We start from the raw sequence: 19,068 nt of genomic DNA on the forward strand, positions 1-19,068 counted from the left end.
TTGCATGGTAAAAAAAAATTATTTTGCTGTATGATATGGTTGTCATAATTTACGTCATTGACTTTTAACATACTTCATGATGTATACGTTAAACGGATACCATTGTAGAGTGCGGCGGAAGCCTCTATTAGGAATCTGTTAAGTCGCCCATAGACTATAATGGTATCCATTTAACGTATACGTCTTGAAAGAATATTGAAACTCAATGACGTATATATTAAAAGTATACCTGTGACATATGCCATACAATGGCTTACGTCACCCATAGGCTCCCATTTTTTTTTTTAAAACTTACACCAAGTGGTATACTTTTTTGCACAATCCATCATATAGTCACAACTCCCAACCGTCCCGGATTAAACGGGACAGTCCCGTATTCCAGGCGGTGTCCCGCTGTCCCGGGCGGCAGGGGGTATGTCCTGCTGTCAACTGTATCTGCGTCCTCAGGACGTAGATACAGTTGAACACAATTCTGAAGCAGGGAACCATCAGCTCCCTGCTTCAGAATTAGTTCAGAACGGAGAAACAGAGGGAGCTCCTCCGCCCACCGAGGACTCCCCGGGCACAGCGCTACTTTAAGCGCTGTGCTCGGGCTACTGTTTGAGCGGAATCCCGGTTGCCGATGATCTGGCCGGGGATTCCGCTCCTAGAAGAAACCCCTCAGGTCACTGTCCATATATGGACATTGACGTCAGGGACTCCTCCTGGAGCGTAATCCCCGGCCAGATTCGGCAATGGGGATTCCGCTCAAGGAGTAACCACTGACGTCACTGTCCAAATATGGACAGTGACATCAGGGCTTCCCTCTAGGAACGGAATCCCCGGCCTATGCTCTGGCTGGAGATTCCGCTCCTAGAGGAAGTCCCAATGGCGCTATCTACAGGGGGTGGCACTATCTTCAAGGGGGGTGTGGCACTATCTATATGGACACTGTGGCACTATATAGGGGCACTATCTACTGGGGACACTGTGGTGCTATCTACATGGGCACTATCTACATGGGCACTGTGTCACTATCTACAAGGGCACTGGCACTAGGGCAGCTAAGATGGCATTATACTGTATAAGGGCATCTAGGGAGGCATTATACTGTATGGGGCAGATATGGGGCATTATGCTGTATGGGGGCAGATATGGGCATCATGCTGTATGGGGGCAGGTTTGGGGCATTAAGCTGTATGGGGCAGCTATGGGGAAATATACTGTATAGGGGCATCGGTGTGGGCATTATACAGTATAGGGGCATTATACTGTATGGGGCAGCTATGGGGCATTATTCTGTATGGGGAAATTTGTTTGGGCATTATGCTGCATGGGCATTTGTATGGGCATTATACTGCATGGGAGAATCTGTGTGGGCATTATACTGTATGGGGGCATCTGTGTTTGCCTTATACTCTATGGGTGCATCTATGGGGCAATATACTGTATGGTGGCAGCTATGGGGGCATTATACTGTGTGAGGCAGCTATTTGGTATTATACTGTGTGGGAGGCACTATGGGAGCATGATACTGTGTGGGCTGAACAAGGTGTGTATGGGTGGGGATTGGGTGGGATTAGAGGCGTGACTTAAAAGAAAAAAATTTTCCCCAAATTTGCCCTCTTTGTGAAACTTGAAAGTTGGGAGGTATGATATTGTCTTCCATCTTCCAAAAAAGTGGAGGCATTGGAAGGGCAAGAGAGAACTGGGTGGTGGAGGCTCCTAGGTATTAGAGGGGGCCATTGCCCCTTTTACCACTGGACCTATAATCTGGTCCTGTTGTTATTTCCAAGGGACCTGATTGGCACATAACTTTGCGTAATGCTGAATGCACCAGACAGAGCTGTTGTAAGCAGAGAGATTGAACATGATGGAGGTAGAAATGCTATTCATTGACTTCCAGTATGTGACCTGTTGTGCAAGATCTTAGGGTAAATTTACCCTAAGGCCCTTACATTGTTGGAAATAGAAAGTTATGTGCAGTGGTAAACCCATTGCAGTCTGCATCATAGCACTGTCCTCATCAGAATAAAAGCAGTGCTCACACTTTATGTGCTATAGGTGGTGCTTTTATCTAATATGATCTGGATCATAGGAGCATATTCAGTGTTAGGCTGGATTTACACGAGCATGTTACGTCCGTAAAGGACGGAACCTATTTCGGCCGCAAGTCCCGGACCGAACACACTGCAGGGAGCCGGGCTCCTAGCATCATAGTTATGTACGACGCTAGGAGTCTCTGCCTCTCCGTGGAACTACTGTCCCGTACTGAAAACATGATTACAGTACGGGACAGTTGTCCTGCAGCGAGGCAGGGACTCCTAGCGTCGTACATAACTATGATGCTAGGAGCCCGGCTCCCTGCAGTGTTCAGTCCGGGACTTGCGGCCGAAATACGTTCCGTCCTTTACGGACGTAATGTGCTCGTGTGAATCCAGCCTTAGGGTATGTTCACACGGCCTATATACGGACGTAATTCGGGCGTTTTTGCCCCGAATTACGTCTGAAAATAGCGCCTCAATAGCGCTGACAAACATCTGCCCATTGAAAGCAATGGGCAGACGTTTGTCTGTTCACACGAGGCGTATATTTACGCGCCGCTGTCAAATGACGGCGCGCAAATAGACGCCCGCGTCAAAGAAGTGACCTGTCACTTCTTTGGCCGTAATTGGAGCCGCTATTCATTGACTCCAATGAATAGCAGCGCTAATTACGGCCGTAATTAACGCGGCGTTCAAGCGCCCGCACATGCCGGTACGGCTGAAATTACGGGGATGTTTTCAGGCTGAAACATCCCCGTAATTTCAGCCGTTACGGACCCCCGCCGTGTGAACATACCCTTAGATATCCAGGTATGCCGTCAGTCTGTATTGCTTTCCCTGACTCCTGAATGGCCTCGTTATGCAGCATTAAACCTTCCACTTTTGTATTACCGTATTACAGATTTACCATTGGTGCATAACTATAACCATGGGTGACAACCGTGGTAGAACTGTAGTCATGACCATATTGCTTGTCACCCAGCTTGCCCAGAAATAACTAAGAAACAGTCGAATAGTATTTTTATCCCTGATTTTATTTTTTTATTTAAAGGGAAATGCAGATAATTAGTAAGAGAAGAGCTCTGCTTTGGTCACTGCTCTGGATACGTCCTAAGCAAAAGAGTGTATACCATAGAGGAAGGCCATGTGGCTGGTATGAGGCCCCTTAAGATAAGAGGCCCAGTCTTGGGTGGCCATATCACTTATTATAATGGGTGGTGAAAACCTGTGCATTGAACACCTGTCCGCAGGGTTTAGGGGGTTCCAACACAAGAGTGGGGGCTCAACCCAACGATCATGGAAAGGAAATTGGTTTGTCAAGCACCAATTCCTCCTGTGCTTTACTTGATGCTCATGGGCACTAATGCAAAATATGTAACAGCCCCCCCCCCCCCTAACCTACCATATACAATTCTGAAGTCTCCCAATGTGACCAGGGCCTACATGCAGCTGGTATCTTTAAACTCCCAATGGCTACGTCTCTGTATATGGGCATTCACATGCAGTCTCCCTCTATTATACTCTATGGGAGAGCGTTGCGCTATTTCCGTATATCTCCCATAGAATATAATAAAGAGTGATCACCCACGCATGACCACTTCTCCAACAGGAACAGGGACCAGACACCTCCATACTCCAAATAGGTGGGAGTCCCAGAGATGAGAATTACCATAGAAGTCATTCATTGAAAAATCCTATAACAGAGTACAGGCATTGTAAACAGCATCTGTATTCTGTTCACGGAGCTGAGAGGAACAGCCCACCAGGAATTTGATTCCGCTGTCACAAGTACAGTGAGTCATTTGGGTTATTTTGCTTAATATGCAAATCCCTAATAAACAAACATGGTGGAGGCGATTATTCTTTTTCCCTTTAAGAAGAACTGGGAGTAAGTTTCTTTGGGTTTGGGAATTGACATTGTGTCATTCACATAAGAAAATCCGCATGTTGATAGAATCCAGAACAGCACAGGCCGGTGACAGGACGAGTCTCAGCAGAGCAGCTTTTCCGTATCGAGCGTTGCCGTTGTTTACTACTATCAACGCTGAAGGCAATTACTAGATCGTCTACAGTCATCAGACACATGGATGTGACAGCGGTCATGTTTTCCGACACATTCTGTTTTCTAAACTGCAGTATAATCTGTTTAGTCCAAGAGAAAACCCTTAAAGGATAATTTAGATTTTGTGAACGTACTTAAAAATTAAAAGAAAAAAAATGCCTAAAGAGGACCTGTTACCTCTCCCGACATGTATATTTTACTTAATACTTGGATTCCCCATGAAATAACAATTCTGGAACATCTTTTCTTAGAATTCTCCCTATTGCCATTCCTCTGTTATTCCTCCTAGAAATTTATGAATAAATTAAAAACTGGGCGTTACTATTACTACACTGCACTGATTGGACTTTGTCAGTCTGTGTAGGGAAACGACCCCAACAGGTAACACCCAGGTGTCAATGTATTCATATATTTCTAGGAGGAATAACAGAGGAACGGCACAACGTAGAGTTCTAAGAAAAGATGCTCCAGAATTGTGATTCTATAGGGGTAATATAACGGGCAATATGCACTAAGTTTTTTGGAGCTGATTTTGATGCGGAAACCGTGTCGGAATCAGCGCCAAGAACCGTCCCAAACCGGCAGGGGTGTTTTTTTTCCGGGAGCCTTTCAGCCGCTTGAGAAAAAAGTGGCATGCTCTTTCTTTAAACAGTTTCCGCCTCTGACCTCCCATTGAAATCAATGGGAGGCAGAGAAAACCTGCGGCACTTGTCTCTGAGCTTTTTTGTGGCGTTTCTTGCCTGCAGTCCTTGCATTAGATTCAACGGCCGCGGGTAAAGAAAAACGCGGGAAAAAAAGCGTTAAAACAATGCTGGCATTTAAAAACCTGCCTCAAAATAACTGAAGGAACTATGAGGCAGTTTTATCTTCCTACAAAAAACTCAGTCTGAACTAGGCCTAAGTATTTATTAGGCTTCGTTCACATCTGCGTTAGGGCTCACATGGTTTCTGTCTGTCAGGGCTCCGTTCCGACGGAAAGCTCCAACGGAACGTCGGAACGGAGCCCTAGCGCAGATGTGAACGAAGCCTTAGGGCCTGTTCACATCACCGTTGGCTTTCCGTTCCGGGTTTCCGTCGGAGGTTTCCGTCGGGTGAACCCCGCAACGGAAAGTGAAAGTGAAACCACAGCCTCCGTTTCAGTCACCATTGATATCAATGGTGACGGAAACATCGCTAATGGTTTCCGGAGTCGACTCCACTATTGATTCCATCGTTAAAACGGAAACCTACCGGAATGGCCACGAACGGAAACCATTAGCGATGTTTCCGTCACCATTGGTGACTGAAACGGAGGCTGTGGTTTAACTTTCACTTTCCTTTGCGGGGTTTACCCGACGGACACCTCCGACGGAACCCCGGAACGGAAAGCCAACGGTGATGTGAACAGGCCCGAACTTGGCAGGTCTTCTTTAAATAGCAATTTCATAGTATAATGTTACATTTCAATCACATCATTTTTTTTTAAAGAAAAAAGAGCACATGGAGTCTCATTGACCATACACATTAGATGATCGTTAGCAGATTGCCTGAACTCCTCCGGGATCCGCTGACAATCTAATTTGTATGGGGGCAGCCCGAATGTCCCCTATGTCTGCTGATGGAAAAAGCCGGAGTGGATCGCTCAGGTTGTGGTGATCGCTGCGTGCTAACAGCTTATATTTCAGTATAGTAATGACCGGCTTTTCAATGTCGGACTGTAATAAATGTTTTAAAGGTACAGTGCGTGTCCTATTAAAAAATACGGAAAACATCTTGTGCAACTATTCAATATCAGCATGAGATCATGCACACTGCTTTATTACAAATCAGTGCTGTACGGATCCATTATGCAACACCTGTAGAAATCTATGGGTCCATACTGTACCTCTCCATGCCTCATATGGTGGCATGAAGAGTTTTTTGTTTTTTTTTGGATTCATATAAAATTTTTCCCATTGCATGCCAATTCCATGAGGTTTTCTTCCAGCTCCGCTTGTGGGGAGAATACAAGGTTTTCTTCCAGCTCCGCTTGTGGGGAGAATACAGTGGTGTATAATGCAGAATATATACTGAGTGTCCCCGTACAGGCTCCGTACACCTGTATATGCTCTATGCGTGAGGCCTGATTATTGGCCATCAAATCTTCGCAGTATTATAGCGGGTAATCCCAGCCCAGCATTTATCTTCCAGAGATAGTAATGAGTCTGCGAGTCATGCCCAGTAATAGAGTATGGTTATCTCCGCAGTATATGACTGGCAGTAGTGCTATCGCTGTACATGTGGTAACCACTGATAGTGGAGGTTCATGATAACGTCGTTTATCTACAGTATATGTGTAATGTACGACTATAGGGTCATACGTAGTATCTGGAAGATTATGGGGAATTATAATGCCCCTGAACATATTGCTGCCCCTTGTAGTTAGTGCCACACACACACACAGCCCACCTCCCCCCCCCCCCCCGTAGATGGTGTGCCACACACACAGCCCCCCGTAGACCGCTTCTATTGTGGCTTCATTCTTTGGGGGACCACGGGTGGCCGCGATAAACAAACCCATGGGGATCCGCTATTGCTTATTCATAACATATATCCGCAACCTGGCGGTGTATGCGATGCCTTTCTACGGCTCTTGAGAGGAGGGGCCGTCAGGATGCATGCAATGCGAACAGCAAAAAGGTATAGATACAGTATATAGGGTCTGCTTTTTCCCAGAAACAGCGCCACTCATGGACTGTGTCTGGTATTGCAGCTCAGCCCTGAATATGCGTTTATGTATGTATGTGGCCCTGCGATGCCGTGGCTAAAGGAGAGATCAACTCCAAATTTTGCTATGAAGCTCCAAGATTAAAGACGTCGTCTCATGAAGACAACCCCGCGCAGGACCCCTCTCTATGAGCCAGAACGTAGGCTTTTCAAAAAGGGAGATCCCTGCCCTTGCGGACTCGAGCCGTTTATGTATTATTTGGCAGGAAATGTCTGGCCAGCGGTGGCTCCCTCCAGCAAAATCAGCTGTTTGCCGGGGGTGTTTGGAGCCGGACGCGGAATTATCACCTGATCAGACTCCAAAGTGTTGTCTATGATGAGAAATCCCCTTTAACCCCTTCCCGCTGCAGCCATTTTTCAATTTCATTTTTTTCCTCCCCAACTTTCAAAAAGCCATAACTTTTAAATTTTTCCTTCGCTATAGTCCTATGAGGGCTTAATACAAATTGCGGGACATTATTTGACTATATAATGTACTAGGAAACGGGGAAAAAATTATTTGTGGGGTAGAAAATGAGAAAAACAGCATTTTTTTTTTGCTCTTCTTTTTTACGCAATTCACCAGGCAATTAAAACGACATGTTAACTTTATTCTGCGGGTCAATAAGATTACGGCAATACCAAATTTATATAGTCTTTTCTATATTTTACTACTTTTACAAGGAAAAAACAAACTGTAAAAAATAAAACTTATTTTGTCCGCCAAAGCCGTAACTTTTTGATTTTTCCGTCGATTAAGCGGCATAAAGGCTTATTTTTTGCGGGCTGTACGTTTTAAGGCTACCTTTTTGGTTTTGATCACTTTTTATTCCATGTTTTGAGGGAGATGAGGTGACCAAAAAATAGCGATTCTGGCGTTTACATATTTTTCGTTTTACGGCGCACACGCTCGGGTTAAATAATGATATATTGTAATAGTTTAGACTTTTACGGATGCAGCGATATCACTTCTGTTTATTTATTTATTTTCTTACAATGCTTTAAGGAGAAAATAGGAAAATGATTTTTTTTTAACTTTTAATATTTTATGTTTTTTGTACATAAAAAAACTTTAACTGAGTTTTACTTTTTTTTATTAGTCCCGCTATTGGATCGCTTGCACTATATACTGCAATACTAATGCGTTGCAGTATATCGTCTTTCTGACAGGCTTCTATTAAGCCCTGAGCGTGATCCCGCTCGTTACCGTGAAGTATCGGCTGTAACATACAGCCCGTGAGCCCGCTCCATACTTCCCCTACCCCGCTATGATGTCGCCATACGTCAGCTGTTTTTAATAGAGTCTATGAAAAACGGCTCCAAAAAGACCCAAAAAGTGAACTGAACTTCTTTTTCGCGGCCATTTTTTTGCGCGGCCATTTTGAAAAACGGCCGCGTAAAAAAACGGCCCATCTACGTCAAGATTAGGAATATCCCTTGGCAGGACCTGTAGCGAGCTTGTCCCACTCTATAGAAGGTCTAACAAACCTACGCCTTCTTTAGAAATAGATTAATATAGGAGACTAGAGATTCCGCTAGGGTCTTTTTTTTTCTTTATCAACAATTTTTATTAGAATATAAAACAGCATATAAAACATCTCACAATATCTCAAATATTGCAGGCAGTGCAATAAAATCAAACTGTATAAAAACTTTTACAGAGACATAAGAATAATTTTAAGAGTTAGCCTCCCAGACATCAAAAAGAAAGAAAATAATAATAGCCAATGGAATCAAAAGTAGTGGAATATGTAGGGAAACCAGTCCCAAAAACAAATGGCAATGACATTTTAAGTATTAAATTCCATGCAAAGTTACACAAACACAAAGACAAGACAGCAAAGCGAAAAACAAACAGACAAAAGCGGCTCTTCTAGGGTCTTTGATATAAAGCTGTGGGCCGGTAAGTAGACAAATTGAGAACCCGCAATGCTGTGAATTTGATATAGGCCTCTGTAAAAGATAGCATAAATTGATTGTGATCCTGTAGATCAGGGGCATAACTAGGAAAGACTGGCCCCCATAGCAAGCTTTTGACTGGGCCCCCCTTCCCTCAGTGCCACACACAGCCACCCTTGTAGATATACAGCCCCCTATAGACAGTGCTATACAGCTCTCCCTTTAGACAGTGTTACACCCCACTTGTAGATAATGCCCCCCACCTCCACCTTGTAGATAGCGCCATACAGCCCCCCTGTAGATAGCGCCATGCAGCCCCCCTGTAGATAGCGCCATGCAGCCCCCCTATGTAGATAGCGCCATGCAGCCCCCTGTAGATAGCACCATGTAGCCCCCTGTAGATAGCGCCATGCAGCCCCCTGTAGATAGCGCCATGCAGCCCCCCTATGTAGATAGCGCCATGCAGCCCCCTGTAGATAGCACCATGCAGCCCCCCTGTAGATAGCGCCATACAGCTCCCCATGTAGATAGCGCCATACAGCCCCCCTGTAGATACCGCCATGCAGCCCCCCTGTAGATAGCGCCATACAGCTCCCCCATGTAGATAGCACCATACAGCCCCCCCTGTAGTGCCATGCAGCCCCCTGTAGATAGAGCCATATAGTGACCCCCCTCCCGTAGATAGCGCCATACAGCCCCCTCCTGTAGATAGCGCCATATAACGACCCCCCTTCTGTAGATAGCGCCATATAGCGACCCGCAAACAAATAAAACAAAAAAAATTCATACTCACCTAGGCACCGTTCCCGCGTGGAACGGAGCGAATCAACGCCGACGGGATCCTTCGTAGGCCGGCGTGATCCAGTGACGTCATCACGCCGGCCTAAGCAGGGATCCCGTCCCTGTGCCTGACAGGCTGTACGTGGCCTGTAGCCTAGTAGATGGCAGAGTAGGGAGCTACCTCCCCGCTCTGCCATAGCGTTCAATAGTATCTGCGTCCTGAGGACGCAGATACTATTGAATGTGGCGTTGCTACCGCTGTAGCAGCCATAACGGCTGTTAGCGGCACCACAGGGCATGTGGGGCTCGTGATGTGAGGGTAACAGTGAGCGTCTAAGTCTGTATTGGCAAAACGTGGTACCCTGCGTAACCAGTGACATAGGTAGCGGGCATTAGCTGCCAAGCTGTATAATTGAAGGTTAGGCAGATTAAAGCCGCCCAGCGATTTGTGTTGCTGTAGTTTAAAAAGACTGATGCGATTTTGTGTAGTTGTAATTAAGTAATAACTGGAGTGTTTGAATAGGATAAAGTAGTTTAGGAAATATCACCTTCTTAATCAGATGGCAACGACCTGAAAAAACGATTTCATAATGTTGCCACAATTTCAGGAGTTGCACGAAGGAGGTAATGATAGGCGTAAAGTTCAGTGAGTTCAGTCACACTGGGTCAGATGGTAATTTAATCCTCAGAAAAGTAATAAATTCCGAGCTCCATTGATGTCAAATGTTTTTTTGAAAGTTTAGTTTAAAAATATTGTGATAGTTGCAAACAACTGGCTCCTCATTGGGAATAATAAAAGTTGCATGAAAAAGCGACTTACCTGCAAAGTCATCATGTAGCCCTATGCTTAAAGACATTTTGGGTTGTCACCCAACTTTCCCAGATACAGATATAACTAAAACAAGAGCTAATTAAATCGGGACACATGTACTGGTGATTTATGGTGTGAATGGTCTTTAGTACTCCTATTAATGGGAGTATTGCAAATGTAAAGTATAGAGAAGAGTATTGATACAAAGTATCAGGTCGTCAGCGCGCCCTCTGCAGGTCAGAGCAGGGACTGCCGGTCCTCAGCGTGTGTAGAACGTGTTATAATGAACAGAGGGAGCTTGAGCTCCACACTTTACGGTAATATCCCTCCCACTTCTGTGTCTCCTCTTCCTCCCTCCCCCTGCCTTGACAATCGGATACGTGGTGCCTGCAGCCCCGGAGCTCCCTGTGGAAGATCTCACAATGCTGCCTGCAAGGATGATCCCCAAGGGGTGACCTCCCCCCCAGTATGATCTGCAAGAGAGACCCCAAGTGACCATGAGGATCCATTGCAAGCTCCTGGCCAGCCTGCTCTGCCTGGGGGGGCTTCTGGTCCTGTATCTTTTCCTGGGGAATACAGAGGAGCCCCCTGTTAAAGGAACCAGGAGAACCAAACTTCCAGCCCCCCCTGGATATAAGGTGCAGCCCACTACTACTACTACCCCTAGGCACTTCAGAGCCATAGAGGAGCACAAGCCAAAAAGAGAGCCCAGAGTGAAAAAGAAGAAAGGCAATGCAAAGGGGAGTCCTGCTAAAATTAGGTAAAAAGAACCTGTAGATAGAGGTACAGCTGCTGCAGAACATCTTGTTACATGGCATGTACTTTCCATAATGGTTGACAGATGTAGTTCCTGGAGTGAATAATGGTTTATTTATTTATGTAGTTATTTGTTTATTTTTTATGACATTTATTTATTTACTTTATGATATTGAATGTATCCACTTACATTGCTCCTTGAGAACTTATGGTCAAAAAGGGATCCAAGTAACCTGGTGTTTTGGGATTTGGAGGGGGGTCTAGACTATCACATGAATATATGGGATGGAGGGCATGCAAACTTTATGTAGAACTTGCCTCTTTTGAGTTCTTCTCCTTTCTATATTATGTAACTCTTTACTATCCTGTAAAATGTGACGGTATATTTCTTAAACAATATAATGTTCTGTTCAAGGGATTTTCCACTTTTAGCCATCTCCTGACATATCAATGACCCATGTCAGGGGTAGTGGACAGTGAGCTGTAACTGGTTCCCAGAATGAAGGGGCTGCAGTGATTTGGTCATACACCCTTTGGTGCTTGCAGAAGATCTCCATGACTTGATGGTTTGAGCGACACTGTCGGCCGTGAGATCTGTTGACATCAATGATGCCTCCAAAGAAACAGATTCTAATTTCTGGAAAGTGCTGAAGGGGTACAAGTGCATAACTGTGGCCCACTGATTCTTCATTTTGGGAATCGGTGGTGCTACCTGCTGATGGTTTCTCACCTATGTTACCTTCTGACATGGGCCAATCACATGTCAGACTATAACCAAGAATAAAAATCCTTTTTAGGCCTGGACTCAATGGGGATTTTGAGTCATTTAGCAATGTCTTGAATTTCCAGTATAAGCGACTTGGTATGACCCCCATATTGGATTGCACCAAGGTTGCATTTGGCTGCTACTTAACACAATTGTACTAACATTACAGTCTGGTATTGACCTCTTGCCATTGATATCTGTGCAATTCAAGGAGAGGAAAGCCATGACTTCAATTGTATCGTGCAGTTTCGGGACTAGTGTAGGTGTAGCCCTGCTGGCCTTAAAGAGGACCTGTCACCTCTCCTGACGTGTCTGTTTTAGTAAATAATTGTATTCCCCATAGAATAACAATTCTGGAGCTTCTTTTCGTGGAACTCGGAGTTATGCCATTCCTCTTTTACTCCTCCGAGAAATGTATGACTAAATTGACAACTGGATGTTACCAGTTGTGGATCTGTCCCTACACAGACTGACACTGTCCAATCAATGCAGGTACAGACCCCATTTGACAAGGGGACTGGTAATATCCAGTTGTTAATTTATTCATACATTTCTGTGAGGAATAACAGAGGAATGGCACAATGCAGCGTTCTTAGAAAAGATGCTCCAGAATTGTATTTAAAAAACAATTATTTACTAAAGTAGACATGTCAGGAGAGGTGACCTGTCCCCTTAGGAGCACACTAGGCAAAACTTAGATTGTGTTATGCCTAGTCCATGACTTGAGGGGGCGGAGCATGACACAGGTATTCTCTCATTGCTGTATTTGTGTCATGCACCGCCCCCTTAGGCTCCGCTATAGGCATAACACAGTGTATACTTTTTGCCGGATGTGCTCCTTTAATTTTGAATCTTACTGCTATCCTGTAACTTTAAGGCAGACAACCATCTGCATAGGGTGGAATTATAGATGGCAGTATTGACTTCCAGGTCTCATGAGACTTCTAGTTCTCCCTGACTTAAAGATCCCCACATCTCAGCAGTATGTGTAAAATTTTGTTAATATATGCCTCCTGCCAGCCGCCAGAGCCGTGACGTATTCTTTGTACTCTTGATGTTAAATTGCTGTACAGAGAATGATTACGGCTGCATTTAGTGAGTGATTCGCTTGATCTAAGCGTTAATGTATTAGTTTATACGTCTCAGCAGTGCCATAATTTTAATAGAAGCACAAGTTTTAATTTAATCGACAGTAAAAAGTTGGGCTCTGACATAAAGTTCAGTTCGCTGTGATATTTCTCGCGGGGCTGAGCCAGGGCAGCTCCATCCACATCTGTGCGGAGAAACCAACACAGATGTCTCTGCGCTGAGACTCTCAGGGAAGGGTTAACTAAACAGTGTGCAGAACTAGCATTATAGCTATATGCCAAGGAGTTTCATGGGCTCTGTGAATCGTTGCCAGGGCTCTAGCATTTATACCAAGCATCAGTGACGTACATAGAAAACAAGGGGCATCATAGCAAAGATTAGAATTCCCCATGCCATTTAGGTGGCCAATTTTGGCAATTTTTCCCATTCAGGACAGAAGGGCCTCAAAGCCCTTTTTATGACCCTTGGGACAATTTCCTACCCCCTCTGGAGATAGGACCCCCGCACAGGTTCATTCCACCCAGTAGCAAATGGTATAGGACCAACCAGAACTGGGCTCCTCTTTCCAAGGGCCCCATAGCAGTTGCAAAGTCTGTCTCTATGGTATGTACGCCCCTGCCAAGCATTACACGTTTCCTCACAGCGTCAAGTAGAAGCAGTAAAGCCTGTCAGTAAATTGTATATTATGACCTTTTGTTCTCAATCAATGGATGTATAGTAACTATTGCCTTTATGCCGAAGCCACTTAGGAGAGTTAGGTAGCCCAATCACGATTCTGAGGTCCCAGCCTCTTATAGCGCAATACTCCTAGGAAAGTGGATACTAGGAAGACTATCGATGATTGAATGAGACCCCCCTGGACTCACAACATAGCCCACATTTACAACGTATTTAATCTGCGCAGCACCCTTTCCTCACTATCACATTGCGCCCACAGATAGGATGCTGGGTTTAAAGTGACCGGTCCATTTTAAGTTCCTGTACAGTAATTGTGCCGTTTTTCTGCCACAATGGCGGCTATATTTATAAATAGTGTTATAGGAACGACCTTCAACCCTTATTACATTTGGCGCAACGCACAGCATATTAAACACCCATCTCTTCCTTACACCACATCATGGTTATTAATAATAATAATAATAATCTTTATTTATATAGCGCCAACATATTACGCAGCACTTTACAATTTAGAGGGAACATGAAACAAACAATATCAGACATTACATAGTGACAAAGTTCATTTACAATTCAAACCTGGGGAGTGAGGACCCTGCTCGCAAGAGCTTACAATCTATGAGGACATAAGGGAGACACAAAGTGTAACAGTGTTTGTTCTGTACAATAGTCCGGCCATTTTTATACACATGCGGTGGTAACATAAAGCTGCATGAGCCGGTCACCAGCCAGTATCCGTGTATGACGGACATGAAGAGAAGGAGTGTGAGGGAATCTTATTCTGATGACTAATCTAGAAGGAGGGCCATGGAAAGGAGTCAGATTAGGGAATGTTATAGGCCTGTCTAAATAGATGTGTTTTCAGGGCACGTTTAAAACTGTGGATATTGGGAATTAATTTGATTGTCCGGGGTAGCACATTCCAGAGGACGGGTGCAGCACGAGAGAAATCCTGGAGACGGTAGTGGGAGGTTCGGATTATGGAGGATTTTAATCTAAGGTCGTTGGCAGAACGTAGAGCCCGAGTAGGGTGGTAGACAGAGATGAGGGAGGAGATGTAAAGAGGTGCAGCACTGTGGAGAGCTTTGTGGGTGAGAGTAATAAGTTTGAATTTTATTCGGAAGGGGATGGGCAACCAGTGCAGTGACTGGCACAGATTAGAGGCGTTGGTGTAGCGGTTGGTCATAAAGATGAGCCTGGTGTACTTGTACGCCATTATTTTACCACAAAACATTTCGCTGACTCCTACCTTCATGCATTTTTCGACACTTGGTAGTTCTCCCTCATTATACCACTTCTCCACCTGGCTCATTGCATACAGGTCCTGATTACAGGACGGGCACATGGGCAGTTGTGTAACGATCACGGTTGTGGGGAGTGTGCGGGCCTTGAGGGAAAGGAGGGCCCGCAGGGGTCCTGTCTCAGTTCCCTGGACTTCCACATCAGGCACCGGAAAAGGTCTGTGCCGCGGCAGATACAAGGTACTGACCTTAGACCGCGTCAGGACCTTGTTTGCGATGCAACACACAGTGTCCAGCGTCCGGATGTTGTGTGCTTCTCCGCGTATAACGTCCTGATGAGGCCCGGTGTGAAGACCTTTTATGTGCCGCGGCACAGACTTGCCGGCGCTTAAGGTGGCAGGCACGAGTGATCCAGGTCAGGAGGCCCCTATAAAGAAAGGGAGAATATAAACGGTGAGTAAATATTTTTTAATTACATTTTTTAATCTGTGATCTGGAGGGAGGTCTCATTGGGAAAAGGGGGACCAGCAAAGGGCCCGCTACTATATTGTTATGCCCCTGCACATGGTGCAACCTTGGGGACCATGGAGGCCTTAGACCCACCCTTCTTGATGGCGGGCACCTCTTTTGTAGTGGGGTCCAAGTCCCCGAGGTGGGATGAGGGCCCTCCACCAAATTTTGCTCATGGTCCTTCACCAACTTAAACCTCACCCTGATTGCATATGATAAATGTGCCCCAATGTCTCATACATGGTCGCCGCTACGATTAGAACCTGGTCTCTCGGCACGTTCGAAGACTTTTTGCAGATTTGGCCCAATAAAGATGAGAAACAAAGAACAGTCAGAGTTTGGCAGATGTGATGCATTCGCTATGTGTACACCCAAAGCTTTGGTGGAAGGGTCAAGCTGTAATTTAATTTTTGCTCCAGCTTTGTGCTGTGCTGGGAATGGTTTTATATTCTAATCTGTAGTCAGTTATCCGGGCTTCTCGGTTGCGTAATAAACATTTGGCCGGCGTTCGCTGCTCATTTATCAGGTTTTATTTTGTGGTTATTATAACAATGTATTATTATAGTTACATGTATACTCCTACACTAAGGCTCAATGGCACTATGGTTCATTGGCGCAGAGTTGGTGCCGCTTATGTCATCTGCTGTCTGATAATTATTTGAAGCTGAAGTTCTGTCTGCAAATGTGTATCTGTATCTTTGTATGAGAATTAGGCCTCACGCCAATGGCGTAACTACAGGGGCCCCGCAGAATGAGGGGGCCCGTGCCGCCCGCCGGCACGCCCCCCCAGTGGCCGGAGGCTCCGCTAGCAGCTGCTACAGCGCCACGCCACTGAAGGGGTTGTTCCTACAAAAGACATGCATCCCCTATCCACAGGATAGGGGATACAGGTGTGATCGCTGGCAGCGATAAGAAGAACGGGGGCCCGAAAGTCCCCAGAAGTTCTCCATGACAAACCTCAGACCTCCGGGGTCTGTCGGCAGCTCCATAGAAATGACTTGCGCATTGTGCGCATGCGTGTCCAGCGCTCCTTTCATTTTTATTGAACTGCGCAGACGCTAGAAGTCAGAGGTTTGTCATGGAGAACTTCAGGGGACTTTCGGTCCCCCGTTCTCCTTATCACTGCCAGCGATCACACATGTATCCCCTGGATAGGGGATACATCTCTTTTGTAGGACAAACTATAGGCCGTTTTTTTTTAGGGGCTATATGGCATTATCTACAAGGGGGTCTGTCTGGCGTTATCTACAGGGGGGTCTGTCTGGCGTTATCTACAGGGGGGTCTGTCTGGCGTTATCTACAGGGGGGTTCTGTATGGTGTTATCCACAGGGGGGCTGTATGGTGTTATCTACAGGGGGGCTGTATGGCGTAATCTACAGGGGGGCTGTATGGCATTATCTAGAGGGGGCTGTATGCCGTTATCTACAGGGGGTATTTGGGGCTGTAAGACGTTATCTACAGGGGGGCTATATGGCGCTATCTACAGGGGGATTTGGGGCTGTAAGGCGTTATCTAAAGGGGGCTGTGTAAGGCGTTATCTAAAGGGGGCTGTGTATGGTGCTATCTATAGGAGGGCACTGTGTGGTGGAATCTATAGGGAGGCACTATCTACAAGGTGGGGGGAGGGGTTGTGTGATACCCAGCGGAGGGGGGACCCAGTCAAAAGTTTGCTATAGGGCCCAGTCTTTCCTAGTTACGCCCCTGCCTCACGCACACGACCGTGTATTACAGTCTGCATACTATCCGCAATTGCGGATAGTATAAGACACATTCTATCCTATAGGCCAATGCATACGACTGTGGAAATTAAAACCCAAAGTATATTAGAACGCTGTATAGCTTTTCATTATAAGATGATTTAGCTAGATTTATATAAAACAGAAAGTCCCTTGAAAAGCTAGTTCAAGGTAGTGCATTCCAGTATATAGGTGCAGCACGAGAGAAGTGTCCGAGACGGGATTGAAAGATTGTGTCTTGCCAAGAGCAATATTTACCCGTTGTGCTGGATTATAATATTGTTGGCGAAACTCCACGTGCTTATGTGTTTTGTTATACTTGGAATCTTTAATATGAAGCTTAGACTATCGCTAAATTGGCCATTTTATAACGAAGTGCTATTTTTTGTTTTATATAGCATTACAAGTACGTTTTATATGGGAAATATCCTTGAGGTTAGCTGTAGGGTTATATTGGCTGTAGGTTTGAGAATAAAGCAGCTGAACAAGTTAAATTCTAATAGAAGTGTTAAATGTACATTACGGCGGATGGTGTCAGCCGACCTGGAGAAAATAAATGGGAATTTCCTGCGTTGTTGCTGTTCAGATACTTTTAAGTTTCAATTACACATTGTTACCGAGCTGGCTGCGTGTGCCATGTCTCTGTAGGGTTTGGCAAGCGATATAATGTAGAACTGTACACGGCTCCGCGTTTCGTTTAATGCGCTGGTTAAAAAGGATTTGTGGGTTTTGACAGCTTTATAAGTAAAGAGCAGAAACACAAATTTTACTGTAGAGATTTCAAGGCAGAAAACCAGTTCTGATGAATATAATATATCAGTATTCCGAGAATCTATTCTCTATTGGCCTCTTGTGCTTGTCTTGCTAATATGTTGCGGTCTCCGGAGTGTTACATCAGTAGACATGACACAGATTCCCCCATCTCTAGTAGAATAAGTTATCTATCCCGTATTCAGCGGGGGTTTGTTGTAGCAGGAGCTGCAGATCATAGGATTGCGGATTGTCAGTCATCAAATTCTCTGACTAGAAGAGACAGGCTGAAGTGATATGAATTGCCTGTGCTGACTCTAAAGTAGGCCTAATATAGCTGTCAGCCTAATGATCATTCAGCCAAGAGCTGTCCAAAAGAGCGGAAACAGGTGGCCACTAGACGCCTCTAGAAGCATGGGTATAACTATAGAGGGTACAGAGGTTTAAGTCACACCTGGTTCCTGGTACATTAGGGGGTCCAATGCCACATAAGAGTACACTGGTAGTATAAATGGCTCCGAGCCGCATGACATTACTCTGTGCTTCTCCTTCTAGAACTGTCCTCCACCTTCTCATTACTCTGTGCTCCTCCTTCTAGACCTGTCCTCCACCTTCTCATTACTCTGTGCTCCTCCTTCTAGACCTGTCCTCCAACTTCTCATTACTCTGTGCTCCTCCTTCTAGACCTGTCCTCCACCTTATACGTTACTCTGTGCTTCTCCTTCTAGACCTGTCCTCCACCTTCTCATTACTCTGTGCTCCTCCTTCTAGACCTGTCCTCCAACTTCTCATTACTCTGTGCTCCTCCTTCTAGACCTGTCCTCCACCTTATACGTTACTCTGTGCTTCTCCTTCTAGACCTGTCCTCCACCTTCTACATTACTCTGTGCTTCTCCTTCTAGACCTGTCCTCCACCTTCTCATTACTCTGTGCTTCTCCTTCTAGACCTGTCCTCCACCTTCTCATTACTCTGTGCTCCTCCTTCTAGACCTGTCCTCCACCTTCTACGTTACTCTGTGCTCCTCCTTCTAGACCTGTCCTCCGCCTTCTACGTTACTCTGTGTTCCTCCTTCTAGACCTGTCCTCCGCCTTCTATGTTACTCTGTGCTCCTCCTTCTAGACCTGTCCTACACCTTCTACGTTACTCTGTGCTCCTCCTTTTAGACCTGTCCTCCACCTTCTACGTTACTCTGTGCTCCTCCTTCTAGACCTGTCCACCACCTTGTACGTTACTCTGTGCTCCT

The 19,068-nt window shown here is 45.5% G+C and overlaps 1 protein-coding gene across 1 annotated transcript in view; it reads left to right on the plus strand.

Annotated features, from left to right (window-relative positions):
- Positions 1-10,675: 10,675 nt before the first annotated feature.
- The window catches only part of GXYLT2 (glucoside xylosyltransferase 2), a 36,986-nt gene continuing 28,593 nt past the window's right edge, over positions 10,676-19,068 (plus strand). The window contains exon 1 of the mRNA XM_075834046.1: positions 10,676-11,060. Within this exon, the coding sequence (XP_075690161.1) occupies positions 10,798-11,060 (263 nt within the window). The 5' untranslated portion in view covers positions 10,676-10,797. The remainder of the gene's footprint in view (positions 11,061-19,068) is intronic.

Source organism: Rhinoderma darwinii, chromosome 7 (genome assembly GCF_050947455.1).
Source record: "Rhinoderma darwinii isolate aRhiDar2 chromosome 7, aRhiDar2.hap1, whole genome shotgun sequence".
In the NCBI taxonomy this organism is placed as follows: Eukaryota; Metazoa; Chordata; class Amphibia; order Anura; family Rhinodermatidae; genus Rhinoderma; species Rhinoderma darwinii.